This window comes from Electrona antarctica, assembly GCF_951216825.1.
Source record: "Electrona antarctica genome assembly, chromosome: 9".
Classification (NCBI taxonomy): Eukaryota; Metazoa; Chordata; class Actinopteri; order Myctophiformes; family Myctophidae; genus Electrona; species Electrona antarctica.
This window is the reverse complement of record NC_136790.1, coordinates 25,757,664-25,775,974: the sequence shown is the minus strand read 5'-3', so window position 1 is coordinate 25,775,974 and position 18,311 is coordinate 25,757,664. Positions and strand designations below refer to the sequence as shown.

Below are 18,311 nucleotides of genomic sequence, written 5' to 3'. Positions count from 1 at the left end.
CATCTTGTGAGTCATATTGGACACCTTGGCACTGCAGGCCACATCTGGCCCTCTGTGAGGATATGGAGGGAGGGAGGGAGGTTAGGTGTGACATCAGAGTCAGACCAGAGCTCGCTCAAAAGAGAGAGCAAGGGAGACGACGCCTATGGAGGAAATGGAGATGGGGGGTCTAGGTCAGTGGTTCCCAGAGTGGGGTCCGGGGACCCCTAGGCCGGGGTCCTTGAGGGAGTTCCTGGGGGTCCCCAGCTAAATGATAGTTTGGAACCAAATGGATGCTTATGGGTCTGTAACTCTGAGAGTGTACAAATGGACAGCTTGGGTCCATTTGTACACTCTCAGAGTTAAATTGACATTGATTTTACAATATCAATTTAAATGGGGGTCCGTAGCCTGTTGCATATCAAACTGGGGGTCCTTGAAATGAAAATGGTTGAAAATCACATGCCATATATTTTCAAATGGTGGGCTAATGAGTGTCATTTTGGTTGTCCTTAATTGACATGAAAAAGTTTGGGAACCACTGCTCTAGGGTATGTACCGTAATACCGTAAGGGTCTAAGGGAGTGCTTGTTTTTGCTGGAGGTGACGGATGCGTGCTGTCTGAAGCAGACTTGAGCCTTGAGAGGCACCGCCGAGTGAGTCGCCGTGCCGAACGTTGCGGCGTCTTCTTCTCACTAATGTGCCAATAGTGGTGCAGCTACGGGTACAACGGTTCCTCTCAACAAGTAGATGGGTCAACAGTCTGTCTCTATACTGTACATCATTCCCGACATGCATCAGCACAGAGTTGGCCGGTGCCTACAACTACCGTACAATGGGTACTGCAGTGCATAAACAGATGAGGCATGCATTCCTAACTTGCATCGTTCCCTTTAATGTCATCATGCCCAGAGGCATATATTGACATTAAAGGTTCACCCAAAAAATGACTTAGGTATTTTCTATCAATTGCACAGAGATATTTTATGTTTTTGTCGCATTCCTAAGCCAATAATTTGATGACTGACAGAGTGTCCGGTAGAGTAGGAGACTGCCAGTCATCAAATTATTGGCTTAGTAATGGGACAAAAACAAAAAATCTCCATGATTTCAAGGCTTCATGGAGTGTATAATTGATAGACAATAAGTCATTTAAGATGATAGAGACAGTCTATACAGATTCATTGATCAGATATCCTGTCATGTTTTAGTGGAAATATTGGAGCTGATTCTGAGGACTTTGCTTTGTTAGACCAGACCTAGTCTCTCAAGACAGACTGTTGCCTCAACAGGGGCCGCTGTTTTTCCGAATATTTGACGATGGGATTCTTAGATTGGACCAGACCAGACCAGAAAGATGGGATGTTGCGCTCACACCACAATGGGACCTCTGACAGCAATATGCATTATGTATCCTCCCCATTTCCGGATATATTTATCCAGTCTGTCGGACCTCCTATGCCATTTCTTCGTATGCAGCAACCTTGCCTATCTCCACAAACCAGTCATGAAACGAGGGACTCCCCGACGCTTTCCAACCCCTCATCAGCACCTGTCTAAGATCCTTTATTGTTAAGAAATAATTATACATTACATTATACAAGAAATAAATATTATTAAAATAGCAATAGAAATAGTAGTAAAAATAGTACTAATAATACAAACATAACTGCACGATTTAAGGTGCCCTGGTTAGGTGCTGACAGACACATACACACAAAATATATTCTCTTATTTAGTGTTTTGATGACGGTGGTCGTACTGTCTAACGGTACATGGGCAACTGGTGGCCCCCACAGGTTAATATCGGAATACTGATATATTATTCTCTCTCCCGCGTGACTGAATTTCTCACCCTTTCTCTAAGGGAGATGCCAGCCAGAAAAAAATAATTTCAGTGTTTCCGAAGTAAATTAATGGAACAACTCAGCTCTGCAATGTTTGGTTTTCACCAAAATTCTTGAGGTTAGTAACTATACTGAATCTGACCAAGTTCGACAGAACACCATTGAGGTTGTCCTCTCCTCATCCATCACATGTGGTTTGCCCTCACTCGCAAAGGCCAGATTGCAACGATTCGCGTGCACAGCAGAGAGACTGACAGGCCAACAGCAGCTGTCAATCAATGCCCTGTATAATGCCAGGGCCCCAGGAAGCGTGTAGGAAAGATTGCTGTGTGAACTCATTCACCCAGACAACCACCTGTTCTGGAACCTTGTGTCATCAGAACAAGGACCCCCCCACCTGAACAGCTTCTTTCCAAGGCTGCGCTCACACATAAGGGACAGGTGTCTGCTGCTTGTCGCCTGTCTCCTTTGTGTGTCGGACAGCTCGCAATTAATTTTCAATGGGAGTCACGTGGATTTGACGAGACAACGTTGTTCGATGGCTGTGTTCTGACCCCCCCCCCCCCCCCCCCCCCATTGAACAAGGTTGTCTCGTCAAAACCACGTGACTCTCATTGAAAATGAATTGCGAGCTATCCGACAGAGGAGACAGGCGACAAGCAGCAGACATCTGTCTCTTATGTGTGAGTGCAGCCCAATGGTGATTTCCATCAACATGACCCTCATGTTGGATTAATATATTGGAGACTGGATGTTGAATGGAAACAAATACAGAAATGTAATTGAAATGTAGCTTGTGTTCAAGATGGCAACCATTTGGGTTGAAAGTGGCTTGCGTGCAACTCAATTAAGCTATGTAAGGTCAGAGATTTGGATGGGCGGAAAATTGCACAATGGTGTGAAAGTTGTTATTGTCATTATGCAATGTCTAGCCAGGTTATGATGCCATCAGAAGGTAAATGATGTTCAGCAAGAGAGGATGTGAAAATATCTTCATTGAAGTACAGCACAAAACAAATTTGGATTGTGCAAAAAGAATAAAAGATGGAAAAATAAAGCCTGTAGATGAAGTATCCTCATGATGAAGTTGCCTAGATGAAAATTCTAGACCATCTAACAATGGTTCTTAGTCCTAGTCTTTATTATTTGGATACTTGCGTGATTCACACAGTTTGGCTCAACACTAGCCATGGCAGTCATGTATCAGGGCTGGTGTCAACACCAGATAAGGTCATGTGCATGAATAATTACAAATCACAAAGACGTAGCTGGTTCCTCTTCACTAAAAGGATGTGGTAACGATAACCAATGATGACGATGACAATGATGATGTACCCGGTTCCTCTTCACTGTCAGAGTGTGTGATAGTAGCCTGTACTATGATGCAAGTCAGGATATTGTCTATGTTGGGTTAGACTAGTGTGCACTGAGAAAATGTTTATGCAAAAGATTGTTGTGCAAACATAACAAAACAAGTTTTCATGCAGTGCTGTACCAGAGAGGAAGCCTTGCTGCAGATTGAATGCCTCATTCCTCCTAATGAGTCTGGATATCCTGTTGTCAATTGCAGGACAGATTGATAATAGTGTAAGCTCAGGATATGACCCGGGTTCATTTTGGTCATTTGAAATCTAGATTGATCAGCTGAGAGGACTCTGATCCGCCATAACATCCTGTCTCATTGTTATCATTTATAAGAATTGAGCTGGGTGGGGGTTTTCTCTGCCGTTGTTCGTACAGATGACAGGTCTTTCCCAGGAAAAGCATGCCATGTTGAAGCAGTACAACTCCCAAGCTTTGAATAGTTTGGCACGTCTATCAAAGTCAAGCTTAAGGTATTGTTTCAGTTCTCAGGAACTTGTCACTGAAAGTGTTTCACATGAAGAACGACCTGGCAGGCTTTCATTTTCTCTTATGCTGTAGAATTCCTTGTAGCCTATGAAGTTGTGTTCAACAACAAGTTCAGCAGTAGAGACCATCCTCTGCACATCACGGCTACTCGCTTCCCTATCTACCACACCTGCCTTCACTCATTAGCTACTCCCCATTCACTATCACCCCTATGCACTAAGCGTGCTCCGAAAACCTCTTCCTATTGGGTCGCAACTCGAACGGCCCTGAGTTGGCTAAGCGAACTAAGCAACGCTTGACATGGCAACGCCCTCGCTTTAGCTCGCTCGCTTGGTGTCTCACGTGGCTCAAGTTCGCTTTAGACAGCGGGCCTCCGTCGCGGTCTAGTCCAAAGAGTTATATATATATATATTTAGGTCTAGTACGCAGTTGTTGTAGGCGATAGGCAAGAGGCACTTCCGTGTTGGCCACAGAAGCGGGGCGTGGTTGTAAACACAACCCAGCTAGGATTTTGAATGTCGCATCCACTGATCCACTACACCTGCATCTATTTAATGGCTATTTGGAAATGTCTACTTATCCACCTGTTTCGGCGGGAATGTACTAGATGCAGCTTAATTAGAGCAGTAATCACTACAGGGTTTTAAACAGCTGGTGGATGGAAATGAAGCTCGCATGCAGCTGCAACTTGCAGCGTCGGCAAAGCGTTTTCTGGCCGACGCTGCAAATTGCAGCCGTGCGTGAGCTTCATTTCCATCCACCAGCTGTTTAAAAACCAGGAAGTGGTTCCTGCTCTGAGCTGGATCTTGCATCTTCGTGACCATAGATATTAAAAGAAATAGATGCCTCATTGGCTGCTGCAGTTTGTTGGAGCCAGATTTGTGTTGTTTGTTGTTGTGTTCAATTTATTCTCAATATTCTTTTTAATAACATATGTACAACCTCACAATGTGTCCCTGTGAGGCAGTGTGAGCTTGTAGATCTGCCATTTTCATTTGTGCTTGTTTTCTGGTCACAGCAGCAACAGGAAGAGGAAGTTATGCACACACAAAACGCAAAGGCTTATGGGGCACTGGAAACAGGTTAATAGGGCAAAAAAGTACAGAACAACTGAATCCTGCACCTTCATCAGGCATGACTTGTTGCCTGATGGTGGTCTTGTGGCTGAAAAGGTTGTTATGCAAGTACAGATGTGTGGATTCTTTTTTTCTTCTTTTTTTTTAATCTTTATTCTTTAGCATCGAGCCCAAGGGTTATTTTCCTATGCACCTGTCACCAAGACCACAAATTATGTGGTTTGCTGCCATTGCTGCGGTTCCAATTCACACACAGACACCAATTGGGCATTGAATCAATACAGTCAATCATTGTTTTATTTATTCTTGAGATCTAAACATGCTTTCCTACAAAAATCTGTCTTTCCTAAGAAGCTGAGGAAATCAGAAGGTGGTGTTGGCCTTCAGAGGAATTCTGTCAAATGTGTGTGAAGTTGGCAGAAGGGACAGAAATGTCAAATAAAGGACATAACTTTCAATTCTGAATATTCATTTTTAGGCTATTCTAAATGTAGCAACCGATATCTAATGAAATGAAAGAAAATTATTATTTTATAAAATACAGCGGGTGACCCAATAGCCAAATGGTTAGGGCCTCATACCACATGGGCGCAAAATGCCTTCTTCAGCGTGTCCCTGGCTTGATTCCTGACCGGACAGACTGTTTGCTGTGTTATCCCCCTGCTCTCACCTTTGTCTCTCTCGCACTGTTGCTATCAAAATCCCCCCTTAAAGGACCACTTCACCACTTTTCAACCTATCTTCATATAATTGGTCCTTACTAATGATCATGATAAAATAGCACAGATTTTTTTCTACTCAGTTTGTGTCTCATAGGAGGGCTGTGGGCAGTTCAGAAACCCGTCCACCAGTAACATCATCGATGGGGATTCAAAGCTAATAGAAACTGCAGGCTTTCTATTCCTGAAAAGTTACAATGCGAAAATGGAAGCCAACGTTCTCACGATAATACAAATCTAAATATTGTTTTAAAAAATATTGTTTAAAAGAAATCTGCCTAATGATGAGATGATGAGATGAATAAAATATGGACTTCGATGGTTATTCGTCTCAACTGCTTATGTCAAAGAATGCCTCTGTCAGATACTCCTCCATTTCATGTTACATGGGACATGTTTCTACATGTTTTTGTTTTTAAGTGGAATTCGGTATTCGCTTGTTTCTGCAAGCCATCTTTGTGAAGCACAATGTCAAAATGACATGCAGATATTATGGACTTAGTGAAAATGAGTCACATGGATTGAATCAGCTTGCATGGCCATGCAATATTCAGGTTTTGACTGTATGAGTGTCCTCTACTTCAGATACTACATTTTGATAGTTGAGTGGCCTTTTGTGCATGCATGCACAAGCATATCCATGAGGTCAAACACCAGGTCATGCTCTGCAGTTGCAGATGAGTTAACTTACTCCAGTCCAGACTAGCCTACCCTCCTACCTTGTCTGAAACACATGCAGTAGACCAATGCAACAGTACAAGGGGGAAAAAACTAAGAAGTAAAGACTACCTTGATTGATTTAATTATTTTGAGGACTTTTTAATATAATAGAGACTTTTTTATATAATATAATAAATGGAGGCTAAACACAATATAGTGTGCCCACTTATATTTATTGTTAAATAGTTGAGTCATATTTCTTAGGGCTCATAGTATATCAAACTTTCAAAAACACAAACTGAGCTGATCTCATAAATCTGCTATTTTGGGGTGGTGATATTAAATTGGTCAATATCACCATTAATCTGTACAGTCTATACACTACAGTCATACACATAATTATAATTAATAAGCAACATAAACTGCATTGCACAAAAAGGGTTTTGGCTCATAAAAACTCAGTGTAGCTGTCATGTTATGCGAGTCACAAAGGAAAAAACAAAAACAAAAGGAAAAAACAAAACAACTACGAAGATATCAAATCACATCAAAAGCGGAGATATTAATACTTTAAACAATAGCTTAATACCTCAAAATGTGGTATGAGTCACTCTTGATAGAAGCGTTCCACATTTTGGTGGCATATAGGAGCGAAATGAATTTAGTCCCTTGTTTGTGCCGAATCTGGCTTGCACATGGTTTGTTGAACTAATATGGACATGAAGTGCAAAAGATAATCAGAACAAAGTCCTGGCTGGTATGTTTCCTTCCATGGGAAAGCCAGCCAACAAACAAACCTTGAAGATGACGCAAATGTTAGGCTGCAGGCGTTTTGTTTTCCTTTTGGAAACAAAACGCCTACAGTCTCCGAGGCGAGAGCCTAGAAGACCAGTTCAGTATTCAAGGTGGTGTGAATGCCGCAGGTGAAAGTTCGGCCTCCATTGCTTTGCGGTACATGACTGCACTTGTCCATCCAGCAATAGATCGCCTGGCTTGTTTGCTGGCCCTCTGAAAGCGCATGAGGAAATCATCATTTCCTACTAAATAAATCAACGGATTAATTGCGCTGTTTAGACTTGCCAGACCGCGTCCAATCTGATGAGCAATGTAGATGTCATCAAAAGTGGCATTGCACTTCCCATCGAGTTTCATAATCCTCGTCTTTAGATTTAGATTTCTGAATAGGTGATAAGGAATAAAGCAAATGGAGAACAATACTGTCAAAATAACAGCAAGCTTTAAACACCGTTGTTTCATATCAGCGTTATTGTCAGATGTGTTGTATTTGTCCTGTGTCGCAAGGGCTAGTATAATATGCCCATAGCAAGCTAAAATAATAAGCAATGGGACGACAAATCCAGTTATTGACCACCCAATGCTGTATGGCAGGTAGTGCTTGATCTGCTGGTCTACTGTAGTATCGAAGCATGCAGTTGAAGAATTTTTTGGAGCCTTGTCAAAAAACATATCTGGAAGTATCTGGATGAATACTAAGAACCAGACAAGGGCACTTATTGCCATAGAGTGGATACTGCTGATTCTCCCCCTCGTTGTCATTGGGTGAACGATGCCCATGTACCTGTAGATGCTGATGCAGGTCAGGAACCCAATACTGCCGTAGAGATTGAGGTTAAAGCAAAACCTGGTGACTTTGCAGAATGTTACTCCAAAGATCCATTTTTGGTCCAGTGCGTAATAGGTGACCAAAAACGGCAACGTGAAAAGGTACAGCAAGTCTGCTATTCCGAGGTTGAGCATGAAAATGTTGATGTTTCCCATCTTTTCCCATCTTTGACACACACATTTCAGCCCCCAGATATTGGAAATCGTTCCGACAAGGAAAACAACCACAAACACCGCGGGTAAAAACGCGTGCGTAAAGGTCAGATTAATCTCTTCACATGCAGTCACGTTCGATAGGCTTCCGTTCTCTAACATTTTCTTCCGTTTTTAATCGTCAGTCCAGAGTCCACACTGAAGTAGCTGCCTACACTGAACTTGACAGAAAACAACACACGCGCGGCGCGCACATTCCCTAGTAGTATGATCTCTCTCTCTCTCTCTCTCTCTCTCTCTCTCTCTCTCTCTCTCTCTCTCTCTCTTTCTCTTTCTCTTTCTCTCTCTCTCTCTGCGTGTGGTTCCTTATCAGAAAAAAAAAAACATCCTGAATATGAAACCAAACGTTTACCCGCCCATGCACTTACTATTACTGGTAAAATAATGTGCAATATGCAATTGTGAAAATGCAGGCAACATTTCTAATTTTTCCATTTTACTTTATTATTTCCATACTATTGTAGTGAACATGAGTGAATAATTATGCTAAAAGAAATGACAGAATGTATTCACTATACAGCCATGCACAACACAAACACTAGGCATGCAATACAAATTATGTATTGCTATTTATTTAATTGTTGTCATTTTCTGCTTCAGTATTGTATTACAAAATGCAAAGAGAGCCAATACCTTGACAGCAATATAATATTAACAGCTTTCACACACACACACACACACACACACACACACACACACACACACACACACACACACACACACACACACACACACACACACATTTTTCCTGCATGGCTGACAGGACCTGCCCTAATGCGTCTTCAACCTGGACGTTCATTTTACAACCAGGATGAGGACCTCCAGATCACTCGTTTCTGGGGACAGTTGTAGCTGCTACAGGAGCAGGACTCAATCATCATGACCTGGTGGTGGGTGAGCCTGCCCTGGGGACAGTGGAACACCACACGCACTGTCCGAGTGTGGTAAGGCCTGCAGCAGTGGCCCTTGGGACAAGCCAGGGCACAGAACCTGGGACGGAAGGCTTGTGTACTCCAGCAGCCCTGATGCTCCAGGCGAACGGAGATGGACGATTTGTAGCTGCTTTCGCACGTGCCTGATCCCTGTGATGCATTAAAAAAAAAGAATAATTTCAGGTTTGTGACTAATGCCTAATGCCTTGCTTTACAGATCCTTGATTAATAGCATCATAATGGTACCATGGTACCATATAAAACCCCTGTCTGCCAATGTTTCACAGTAACTGCGGTATAATCAGTCAATAACGACTAATTTATACTTAGTCATATGTTTTTAATTTGTGAAAACACTTGTTTTCGGTGAGTCGCAGTTGTACACCTACAGTGAATGAGAATAACTCCATCTAATTTACGTCTAAGCTGAGCCATCAACATCAAGTGTTTGCAAAGTGATTCAAGGTTCAGACTCATCTGCCCACTGACCGGTTGCTGCCTGCGGGCCACCTGGGACAGGACTTGGCATGGCCTGACCTGGCACAGCCTGGTTTCAGTCTTCAGTCGGCAGGCCCAGTTCTTGTTTGAGCTGCGGGTGGAGACACCTGGCCCACAGCTGTGGGAGCAGGGGCTCCAGTCTGTGGTCTGCTCAATACAATTGGATATGATGCTCAGAGACTGACTGGACAGTCCACCCCCATGGTCTTGACGTGCCATCTCCACTCTTTCTAGTGAAAAAGACAAAAATGTTAGCTGTCAGCCTAATATGATATCCTTAGTTAGTTGGTTGCCCATCATGTATGTTATTTGTATTTTTGGTGTGTGACACTGGTGCTCAACTAAGTATAAATCCCATTATCCGGCCTATGCATTAAGCTGAACATTGAAGTCATATGGTGGTTCATTTGGAAACAAAATCTTTGACCTTTGGTGAACTTGAAAGGTCAAAGTTAAGGTCAGCACCTTGGTGAAAAACTGGAGCGCCAGTGTTTTTCTGTTTAAAGAGGGATGGGGTTTGTTATATAACCACAGGCATTTATGTCAAATAGGAAATAGCTGAAAATAATCAATCATTTTTCTTTATATGTTATCCTGTTTTTTATCCTCTTAGCAGATTTTGTATTAACCTGTACTTTCAATGAACTGTACCCATTCTACAAACTGTTAATAAGGTTTTCAGTCAATCAATCACACACACATTTCTTGCCATTATACCTGATACACATTTACACATTTACCTCCCAAAGGGTCTGGGTAGATACTGTTGTTCAAGCCATCGCAGATCCACTCCTTACAGCATTGTCCTGACAAGCGCACAAGGTGGGGCTTGGGGCAGAACATGGCTGGCGGCATCTGGAGGTCATCGGTGCACAGGGGAACACAGGTCACTCCGCCACCCAGGCAGTGGCACAGATGGGCACATGAAGGCTGGAATGTCTGGCCCTCCTCAAGCCTCATTCCGTTCAGTTCACAACCCAGTGCATTCTGACCTGACCGCAGGAAAGGGAGTGGAGAGGAAATGTTTTCACCTAAGTGGGTGAGAGTCATAAAGAATTCCCACTGTGCCACATCCATGGCGAGGTGAGAGTGAGACCATGAAAGTGAGACTTATTAACCATGCAATGTTGTAATTAACTTAATTATTCAGGTACGTTTGATAACATTGAATAACTATTATTTTGTTAATTAGTGTTCATGAGTTGATATTATATGTTAGGTCAACCTTTTTTTGATTATTTGTATTATTTTATACAGAAAAAATGTCAAGCAGACCGACATTATTATTTTCCAACACTGAAACGCTGGCTCTAACCTACAACAGCTCCATGGGAAATAAATGTCTTCCCTCACCCACACATTCTCCTGGACCTTCGGGATAGCTGGCGCTGTAGTCACACTGCAACCCTCTCTGGCTGTCACATGGCATCCTATCAGTGCAGGCTTCACCCTCCTGTGCAGCACACACCTGGCAGCAGTGACACCCATCCAGGACCAGGGGGACTGTGGGAGGGCAGCGAGGTGTAGGTTGTGGGCACTGGCACGGCCAGCCACAAGACTGGCAGCACACCTGAAACATGGTCAGATGTTTGCCAATAAGAAAATGTTGTGTGTAGCGTATAGTTATGTAGAGTGTGTATTTTCAGCCATACAAATATTTTGTATGACACACTATTTCTCTTGCTTTTGCTTCTGATATTAAGTGTCTGAAAACGTGAAAGTTAGATATGATCATGAAAAGTCTAAGAACAGGAACCACCGCAAACTGCTTTTTCTTCATCTGTAGCAAATTGGGTACAGGCTTTAGTTCCGACATACTATAGGTCCATCTGTCATTAGAACGACAATATACCTCAAACCCTAACCTAACCTTAACCGCAAGCATGGGAGCAGTGCATGTCCGCCTGCATGTCCGATCGGTTCCCTTTATTGTTTGAGAACTGTACATCTAATGTTTGCAGGTAATTCACACGGTTAAGTGTTATTATTATCTCAGACGATTATCTCAGATCCGGAGCTATCTCACACACTGCTATCAGTGCCAAACATCTTGCAAATGTTGTGCATGACATCATTTAAGAAGACACTCACTTTACAATTTGGCCTATAACTCTTAGGTCATGCACTTTTTTGTTTGTTTTTTGAATTTCCCTCAAAACACATCTTTTGCTACTACTCAGAGATTGCTAGACATCATCTCTGGAATCATGTGATAAACAGTCGGATGTTTTATATTCGTACTGCTTAAAGGGGAATACCACTCATTTTTAATATGACAGAATGATCTAAAGGTCAAAGGTCAAAGTGACATTGCACTTTAGCTAAACACATTTTCGTATGTTGACTTAGCTGCTATGACAAATATCTGAGAGAGAGAGTTAAGGTGGAATAAAACAAAGTCCACCGACCCACTGATGGTCGTTTCCAAATTATGTTGTGTGATCACTCATATTCCACAGTACAGTATGATGTGTTTATGTTAATGTGTCCAAACAGTAGAATTACCAATACACCAACTGTAGGCATGTTCACAGAAGCCAGAAAATGTCAGACCCATAAGCTCCAGGCACTTACTATGAATTATATTATGATGAAATTAACCACCGCTCAACCCTAGTAGTCTTGTACAAACAACCAGTCAAGTCACGGAATGTCTGAGTTATAGCTCTGACAACGGTATGCCATTTTACTCTGCAAAGAACTCCCATCATAGCAGGACAATAGAGGACTGTATATTGATCTGGCAGTGGTTATACACCACTGTCAGATTGTAATACATACATACAATCATACTGATAAAGAAACATTCAATCATTTCCGATACAGAAATTATTAAAAGGTTTCAGAATAGTGATAGGCCCTCACCTGAGTGATGATACAAAGGAGTAAGGAGCCAAGCAGCACAGAGTCCCCACTGTCCATTATTGCCAGTTAGTTTTCTCTTACTCTCTCCTCCACTGTTGATCTCCTCAGGACGGTGGTGATGCTATTAAATCTGATTTTAGTAATGTGCCAGCCTCCTTCCATTTATTTAGAAAAGTCTAGCTTATGATGTCACAGACGGTGGACTGCAGTGTAAATACAGTACTTATTGGACAGGAATCAAAAATAGTTCTAATTCCACACTCCTGTTGCTCCATTTCCTCCACTACACTGTGCCCTTGGCTCAGGATCCTGGAAAGCCTTTCTTGTGGTCATTGAAACCAAAAGCTCATGCATACACAGACCTGGTTTTTAGTGATGTATATTGTATAAGCTTTATAAAGCACCTATAACTACCTATAACTGTAAGTATTGCATTCTGCACTGAGTGTGTTGTAACGAATATTTTATGTGAAAATTCTTTGTCTTTCTTGAGTGGTCCAAATCCACACACCTTCTTGACCAGAGGGATCCAACAATGTCACAATCAGGGGGGGGAAATGATTTGTATTAATCATGTACCTCTCCCCTTTGAGGAAAGACTGTCATTCCTATAAGAGGAGTCTTGCAAAGAATGGAATGACTTACGTTTGGCCGATTTCTACAAGTCTTCAGCCCAGAGAATACAACTCACTCACTTGTTTTGCGGTCATATGTACCTTAGCTACTGTATAACTAGGCTAATTTTACAAGACACATTCCTTTGTTTCACATAATAGATGACCATGCATTTCTCTTTCAAAGTCCTTATTATGAGGTATTTTCTCGACATCTGGTCGCCAAAGACAGACTACCACTCTCTTCTGAAAATAGATTTTCCTCAACTTTGGATGTGTTCTTTTGCAGTGATACAACAAGAAGGGAATGTAAATGCCAAATTCTGCTAAAGCACATCTGCTGTTACAATAACAAAAGTGTCCTGGGCCAGGAGGCAGCTTTGAAACTTGTTGTTCTTGCCATACAGGACACTTGAAGCATTTCTCCCCTCTCTGTTTTTACACAACTAAACCTATAAGAACACTGTATTGGTGTATAAGCACAGGTTTTGCAATATATTAGCCTCAAGGATTTGAAATGAAATACAAGAATGGATATATAATCTAAACAGAGTCTTGGCCTGCTGCTGTGTTTTGTGGTCAATAGCATGTTATGGTGAAGGGTTTAAATGCTTGAATGGTAAATTAATATTTTTGTTAAACTCATGCATAGGCAGAGATGGTTGAATTATTTCAAAGGATACCTATAAAGGATGCTGAATGACAAATGCATTTCAGTGAAATTATTTAGTTATTTGCTAAAAAAGGATCTTGATACAATACTTAAGATAACTTAATAAATGAACAGTAGTGCAGTGATATTGCTTTCCCACTAGATTAGATTAGTTTTTACTGTACGGTCAATGATCCTGAAACTTCAGAAAGCCTCCTAATAGGATCCTTTTATCGTAGCACAAATCATAAATCGCATCTAAACTTGCATACATGCCAACTTTGCATATTTTTGCAGACAGAGAAAGAGAAAGAGAGAGGGAGGGAGAGAGACGCATAGATTACAAACACACAAAGAAAGTTTGAACAAACATAACTAATAACAAAACACTCCCATATCTGCTGGGCGAAGTATGGCAACGTGAAAACACTGGAGTCATGTGATCAAGATGTATAAGTTAGATATTTCAGATCCCATTCCATGTGGCTATGACTGCTTCCAAAGTTTGTGGGCACTGGGTACTAGGGTAGGCAACCCGGCCTGGCAGACTTGTGTTTAGTTTTTATTTCAAACTTGCTTTGGCAATGTAAAAATACTTTGTTTCCAATGCCAATAAAGCCCCTTTGAATAGAGAGAGACAGACAGACAGAGAGAGACATAGAGATAGAGATAGAGATAGAGACAGAGAGAGAGAGCGAGAGAGAGAGAGAGAGAGAGAGAGAGAGAGAGAGAGAGAGAGAGAGAGAGAGAGAGACATAGAAACCCGAGATCTGTTTGGAGGGTTGGACCAAAGGTAAACCCGCCCCTCCATCAGTGGCCCCTCTAGGACCTTGGGTACACATGCACTTCTTATCGTTGGTTGCATCTCTTCACTTCTTATCCATTGGCAAAATGGACACTAACCTATCCCTCTCGTTGCTTCATCAAACTGACCCATTTTACTCTTTTTGTGCCTCGGATTTGATGACTGCCTCTCAGACTGTCAATAATTTCACAAAGGAACAGAAACGACTAATGAAGGTAGGTATAATGTTTCATTGAAACAGTGTTTTAATTGAGAAAAACAAGGTGATGTAAATATAATATGTTTTATTAGGCTTTGTGAAAACACTAACAAAATGTAAATTTTCTTTAACTAATTTGTATGGGCAAAATAAGCTGCTCTTTTACAAATGGGATTCTGACAACTATCCTTTGTCATCTAATGAAATTGCTATTAACTACTAATTTAAATGAAATATAACGTGACATTTAACTACCCGGTGTGTGTGGGTGTGTGTGTGTGTGTGTGTGTGTGTGTGTGTGTGTGTGTGTGTGTGTGTGTGTGTGTGTGTGTGTGTGTGTGTGTGTGTGTGTAAATCAAGCCTTAGTCCAAAAGACTGAAAGGTTCTCTTGATTTTAAAACCTTTACATTTTATTATATGTTATTTATTATTTAGATAGTTGATTGTTTTCAGTTGACAGTTGCCAACCTTCAGGAATCTGTTTGTCCTACAGTATGTTTCTGAAGTGACAGTCCACTCCTCACAGGCTCACACCATGGTGTCCTAGCAAAGGCGTCTATTTTCAGCGACACTACTTTGTACCTTGATGCCAGGCTGGTAAAACATTAGGCAAACATGATGTCTCTGAAATAGGGACTTGAATGGTACCCATGGTAACAGAAAGGCCAGGTCACTCATTTACAGCCCCCCTATAATGGTTGTCAAGATCTCTTCAGATATGGTTTACCCTGAAAAACAAAAAGTAAAAAACACATAGGCTAATTGTAATAATCTCCAATTCATCATCTTATCTTTGCACACCAACCAGAAACAGAAGTGCAGCATATAGCTTAGAATCTGTTCTTCAGAAGATGCAGGCACTAGTCATAATCTAAAGGCACATCCAGCACATCAGACTTGACTGATTTCTCAACCGTCCATTGCAGACGCTCCGGGCGTTGGAACTGGAGAAGGCAAGCCGCCTGCGCCAATTGAGCGAAGACAGGAGGACGTTTGCATTTGCCATGAACAAGAAGCTAGGCAAGCAAGGAACAAGACCCCAAACAGCCCCATTGGCCTCCTCCATTGTATCCTCAGTCAGGGGGTCTCAATCAGCTCCTCCTGCTGTCCTCTTTCATGGCCCCAACACAGGGGCCCTTAGAGGGCATGGGAGAGTTGCCAGTGCCAGTGCCAATACCCAACATAGAGGAGTCAAAAGGGAACAGCACTCCTCCTACCTCTCGCCATTAGCAGCTAAATTAAAGAAGGACAAAACAAGTGTTGCTCAAGACAGGAATGAAAGCAATGTGAGTACAGTGACATAATGTTGTCAGTATGAACTGCACAGGCTATTACTTTGAGTGCCAGCTCTAATAGAAGACAAGCTGTATGAAATTTGCCTCAAACAGAGGCTTTCGTATTAAATGACAAGATCTGTTCAGTTACTACTTGTTTCTTACTGTCTCTATGTCTCTCTCTCTCTCTCTCTCTCTCTCTTTCTGTAAATAAGGGTTCACTGGCAGATCAGAGACGTTGTCACTGTGGACATCCCAGGACATCAGTGACAAGAAGACAAAGTTGTCCTGCAGTATTACAGAGGCATCAATCCTCTGTCCACTGACTTGTCTGGACATAAAGACCTAGCAGTGGCCTATTCTATTGGCACTGGCCCCATTGAGAAGTGCAATGCAGCTGAACTGTCACAAGAGGGCAACAGCTTGTTTCACAATTATTTTGCTCATACTAGGTGTTTGACAGGCTGACAGTCTGGGAGGCAACCATTCAAGTCACAGAATTCAAAGTGTGTGACATTATTCACCTGCTTTGGGGTTAGCATGAACAACTAGTCCCACTGTGCCCAGTCCAAGAGATTTAAAAACACTGAAAGCTAAATTACAGACACAATTTAAGATGTATTTGTGACCCCTTAAGGAACTTTCACACCAAGCACTATAATGATAACTATAACTATATTGTTCATTCATGACATAGGTTTTTCTCCATTGAATTAAGCTATAGGCTACTTTAGTTCTTTCAAATTAATTATGAATAGTTTTTAATTGTGCGTTTGGCTAATAGGCTATAGGTGCAGAATATAGTTTGGGGTGTGGAAAGACAATCAAAGGGCCATGAGCATTTGCCACAGTTTACTACAGTTTACTGTAGCGGTGTAGCCTATAAGCTTAGCCCACAATGACATACAAAACGATCTGATCAATTTTGAAGTGTGATGAATGACACTGGATTATTGTTCTAGTGCTTTCCTGTAGCTGCAATGTGTGATAAACACAGAAGGATGTAGCTGATGTCGACAAAAGGTGTAACAACATTTCTGTGTGTGCAATGTGTTTTTCTGAACTGACTGAACGAGTATGTGTGTGGAAGTGAATACCTTTTACATACAGTAAAAAAACACACACAATTTGCTTCCCCTCGGCCATGTCATCAACAAGGATGGGATATTTTGCTACTGCTATACTGATGACACACAACTCTACATAAAGACTGACCCAGGCCCCTCTGCAGCCCCCTCTCAGTCCTCAGTCATCACCGTCATAGTCTTCGTCCAGATGCCTGGGGCTGGGGAGATAAAAGCGATGAAATAAAACTTCATACAACTAAACAGCTTGTCCTGGTGTCCTGGTGGAAAAGTGATGAATGTGCATACTCTCTAATCTCTATATAAATACAATATATTATTATTATTTAGCATTTATAGGCCTAGTGCTGCTGTCTTGATTTCAATTAATGTGAACACTCAACGATGCCTGTGTTTTTTTTATTATCTTGTCAGTGAAATGAGGATAATCATACAGACTTCATTATGAAGCATTCAGCTCGTCAATGGATTCCTTTCACAAATGTGATGCTCGTTCAGTTTACCAAACTGTAGGCTACTGCATTCAGTAGGCCTGGCTATATATTGTCACAGTCGGTCACACCTGAGTGGACTTTGTCTTTTTTTTTTATCCCACGATTTTTGTAACCCAATTGCCTAGGCTGTAATCCTGAACTGAGCTCATGATGATGCTGCCTTCAATGCATGAGGAGTGAGCAGCCCACTTCTTATCACCTGACAGGGGGGAGTTTCCCCGGTAGGATGTAGCACCTGGAAGGAACACGTTATTCCAGTTCCTTTCCCCTCCATCAGGCTGACCAGGGGGAGTTTTTGTGAGGGTAGGCCTACAACCTGATTGATTGATTGATTGAAGAATTTATTAACAGTTTGCAGAATTACAGTACATTTCAAGCACAAACTCAATACAAAGGCTGTTAACTGTGAGTGGACGACCCAATTAAGCATTACACTTGTTTCCAATAGGGTCCACCATGTTCAAATCATCAAAACATTTAGAGACGTACAAATAGACACTTCTATAGACAGAACAGGAATTCATCATAGCTACCTACCTACCCTAGAGGACACGGGGAGAACATGCCAACTCCACACAGAAAGGCCCTTTCGCTAACCTCACCTAGGGTATGGGCACTGATGATGTGGAGGAGAGAATACGCCCCAGCATCAGCAGGAATTGACTTTGTCTTTTGTTCCAAAGAATGGCACACACATTTAAACCAAACAATTACATGTGTATACTGCATAATAAAGTAAACACACACTGCACAGTGCACACAAGTATACAATAACTTTTTCCTGAATATCTATTGTCTTTACATTTTAAGTGGCTAATGGCTATTCTTTTCTTTTATCAAATGTACATAAAATATCTGACATTTCCACACAATTCTTATTTTTACATAGCCTACCAGTAGAGGTCTGGTACATAATACATCATCA

At 41.7% G+C, this 18,311-nt stretch overlaps 2 protein-coding genes across 2 annotated transcripts; both read right to left on the bottom strand.

The window, feature by feature from the left end:
- Positions 1–6,425: 6,425 nt before the first annotated feature.
- On the bottom strand, positions 6,426–8,042 carry LOC306929597 (P2Y purinoceptor 1-like). The gene has a single exon (XM_079510186.1). It carries the CDS (start codon positions 7,909–7,911, stop codon positions 7,033–7,035), a length of 879 nt encoding a protein of 292 aa, XP_079366312.1. The 5' UTR covers positions 7,912–8,042; the 3' UTR covers positions 6,426–7,032.
- A 726-nt stretch (positions 8,043–8,768) lies between these two features.
- LOC306929889 (CCN family member 5-like) lies at positions 8,769–12,368 on the bottom strand (the record flags this gene model as incomplete). The annotated part of the gene is made up of 5 exons (XM_079510621.1): positions 12,264–12,368; positions 10,752–10,968; positions 10,139–10,390; positions 9,390–9,628; positions 8,769–9,050 (listed from the first exon to the last, which is right to left on the bottom strand). Exons 1-5 carry the CDS (start codon positions 12,318–12,320, stop codon positions 8,769–8,771), a joined length of 1,047 nt encoding a protein of 348 aa, XP_079366747.1. The 5' UTR covers positions 12,321–12,368.
- Between the last annotated feature and the right edge of the window lie 5,943 nt (positions 12,369–18,311).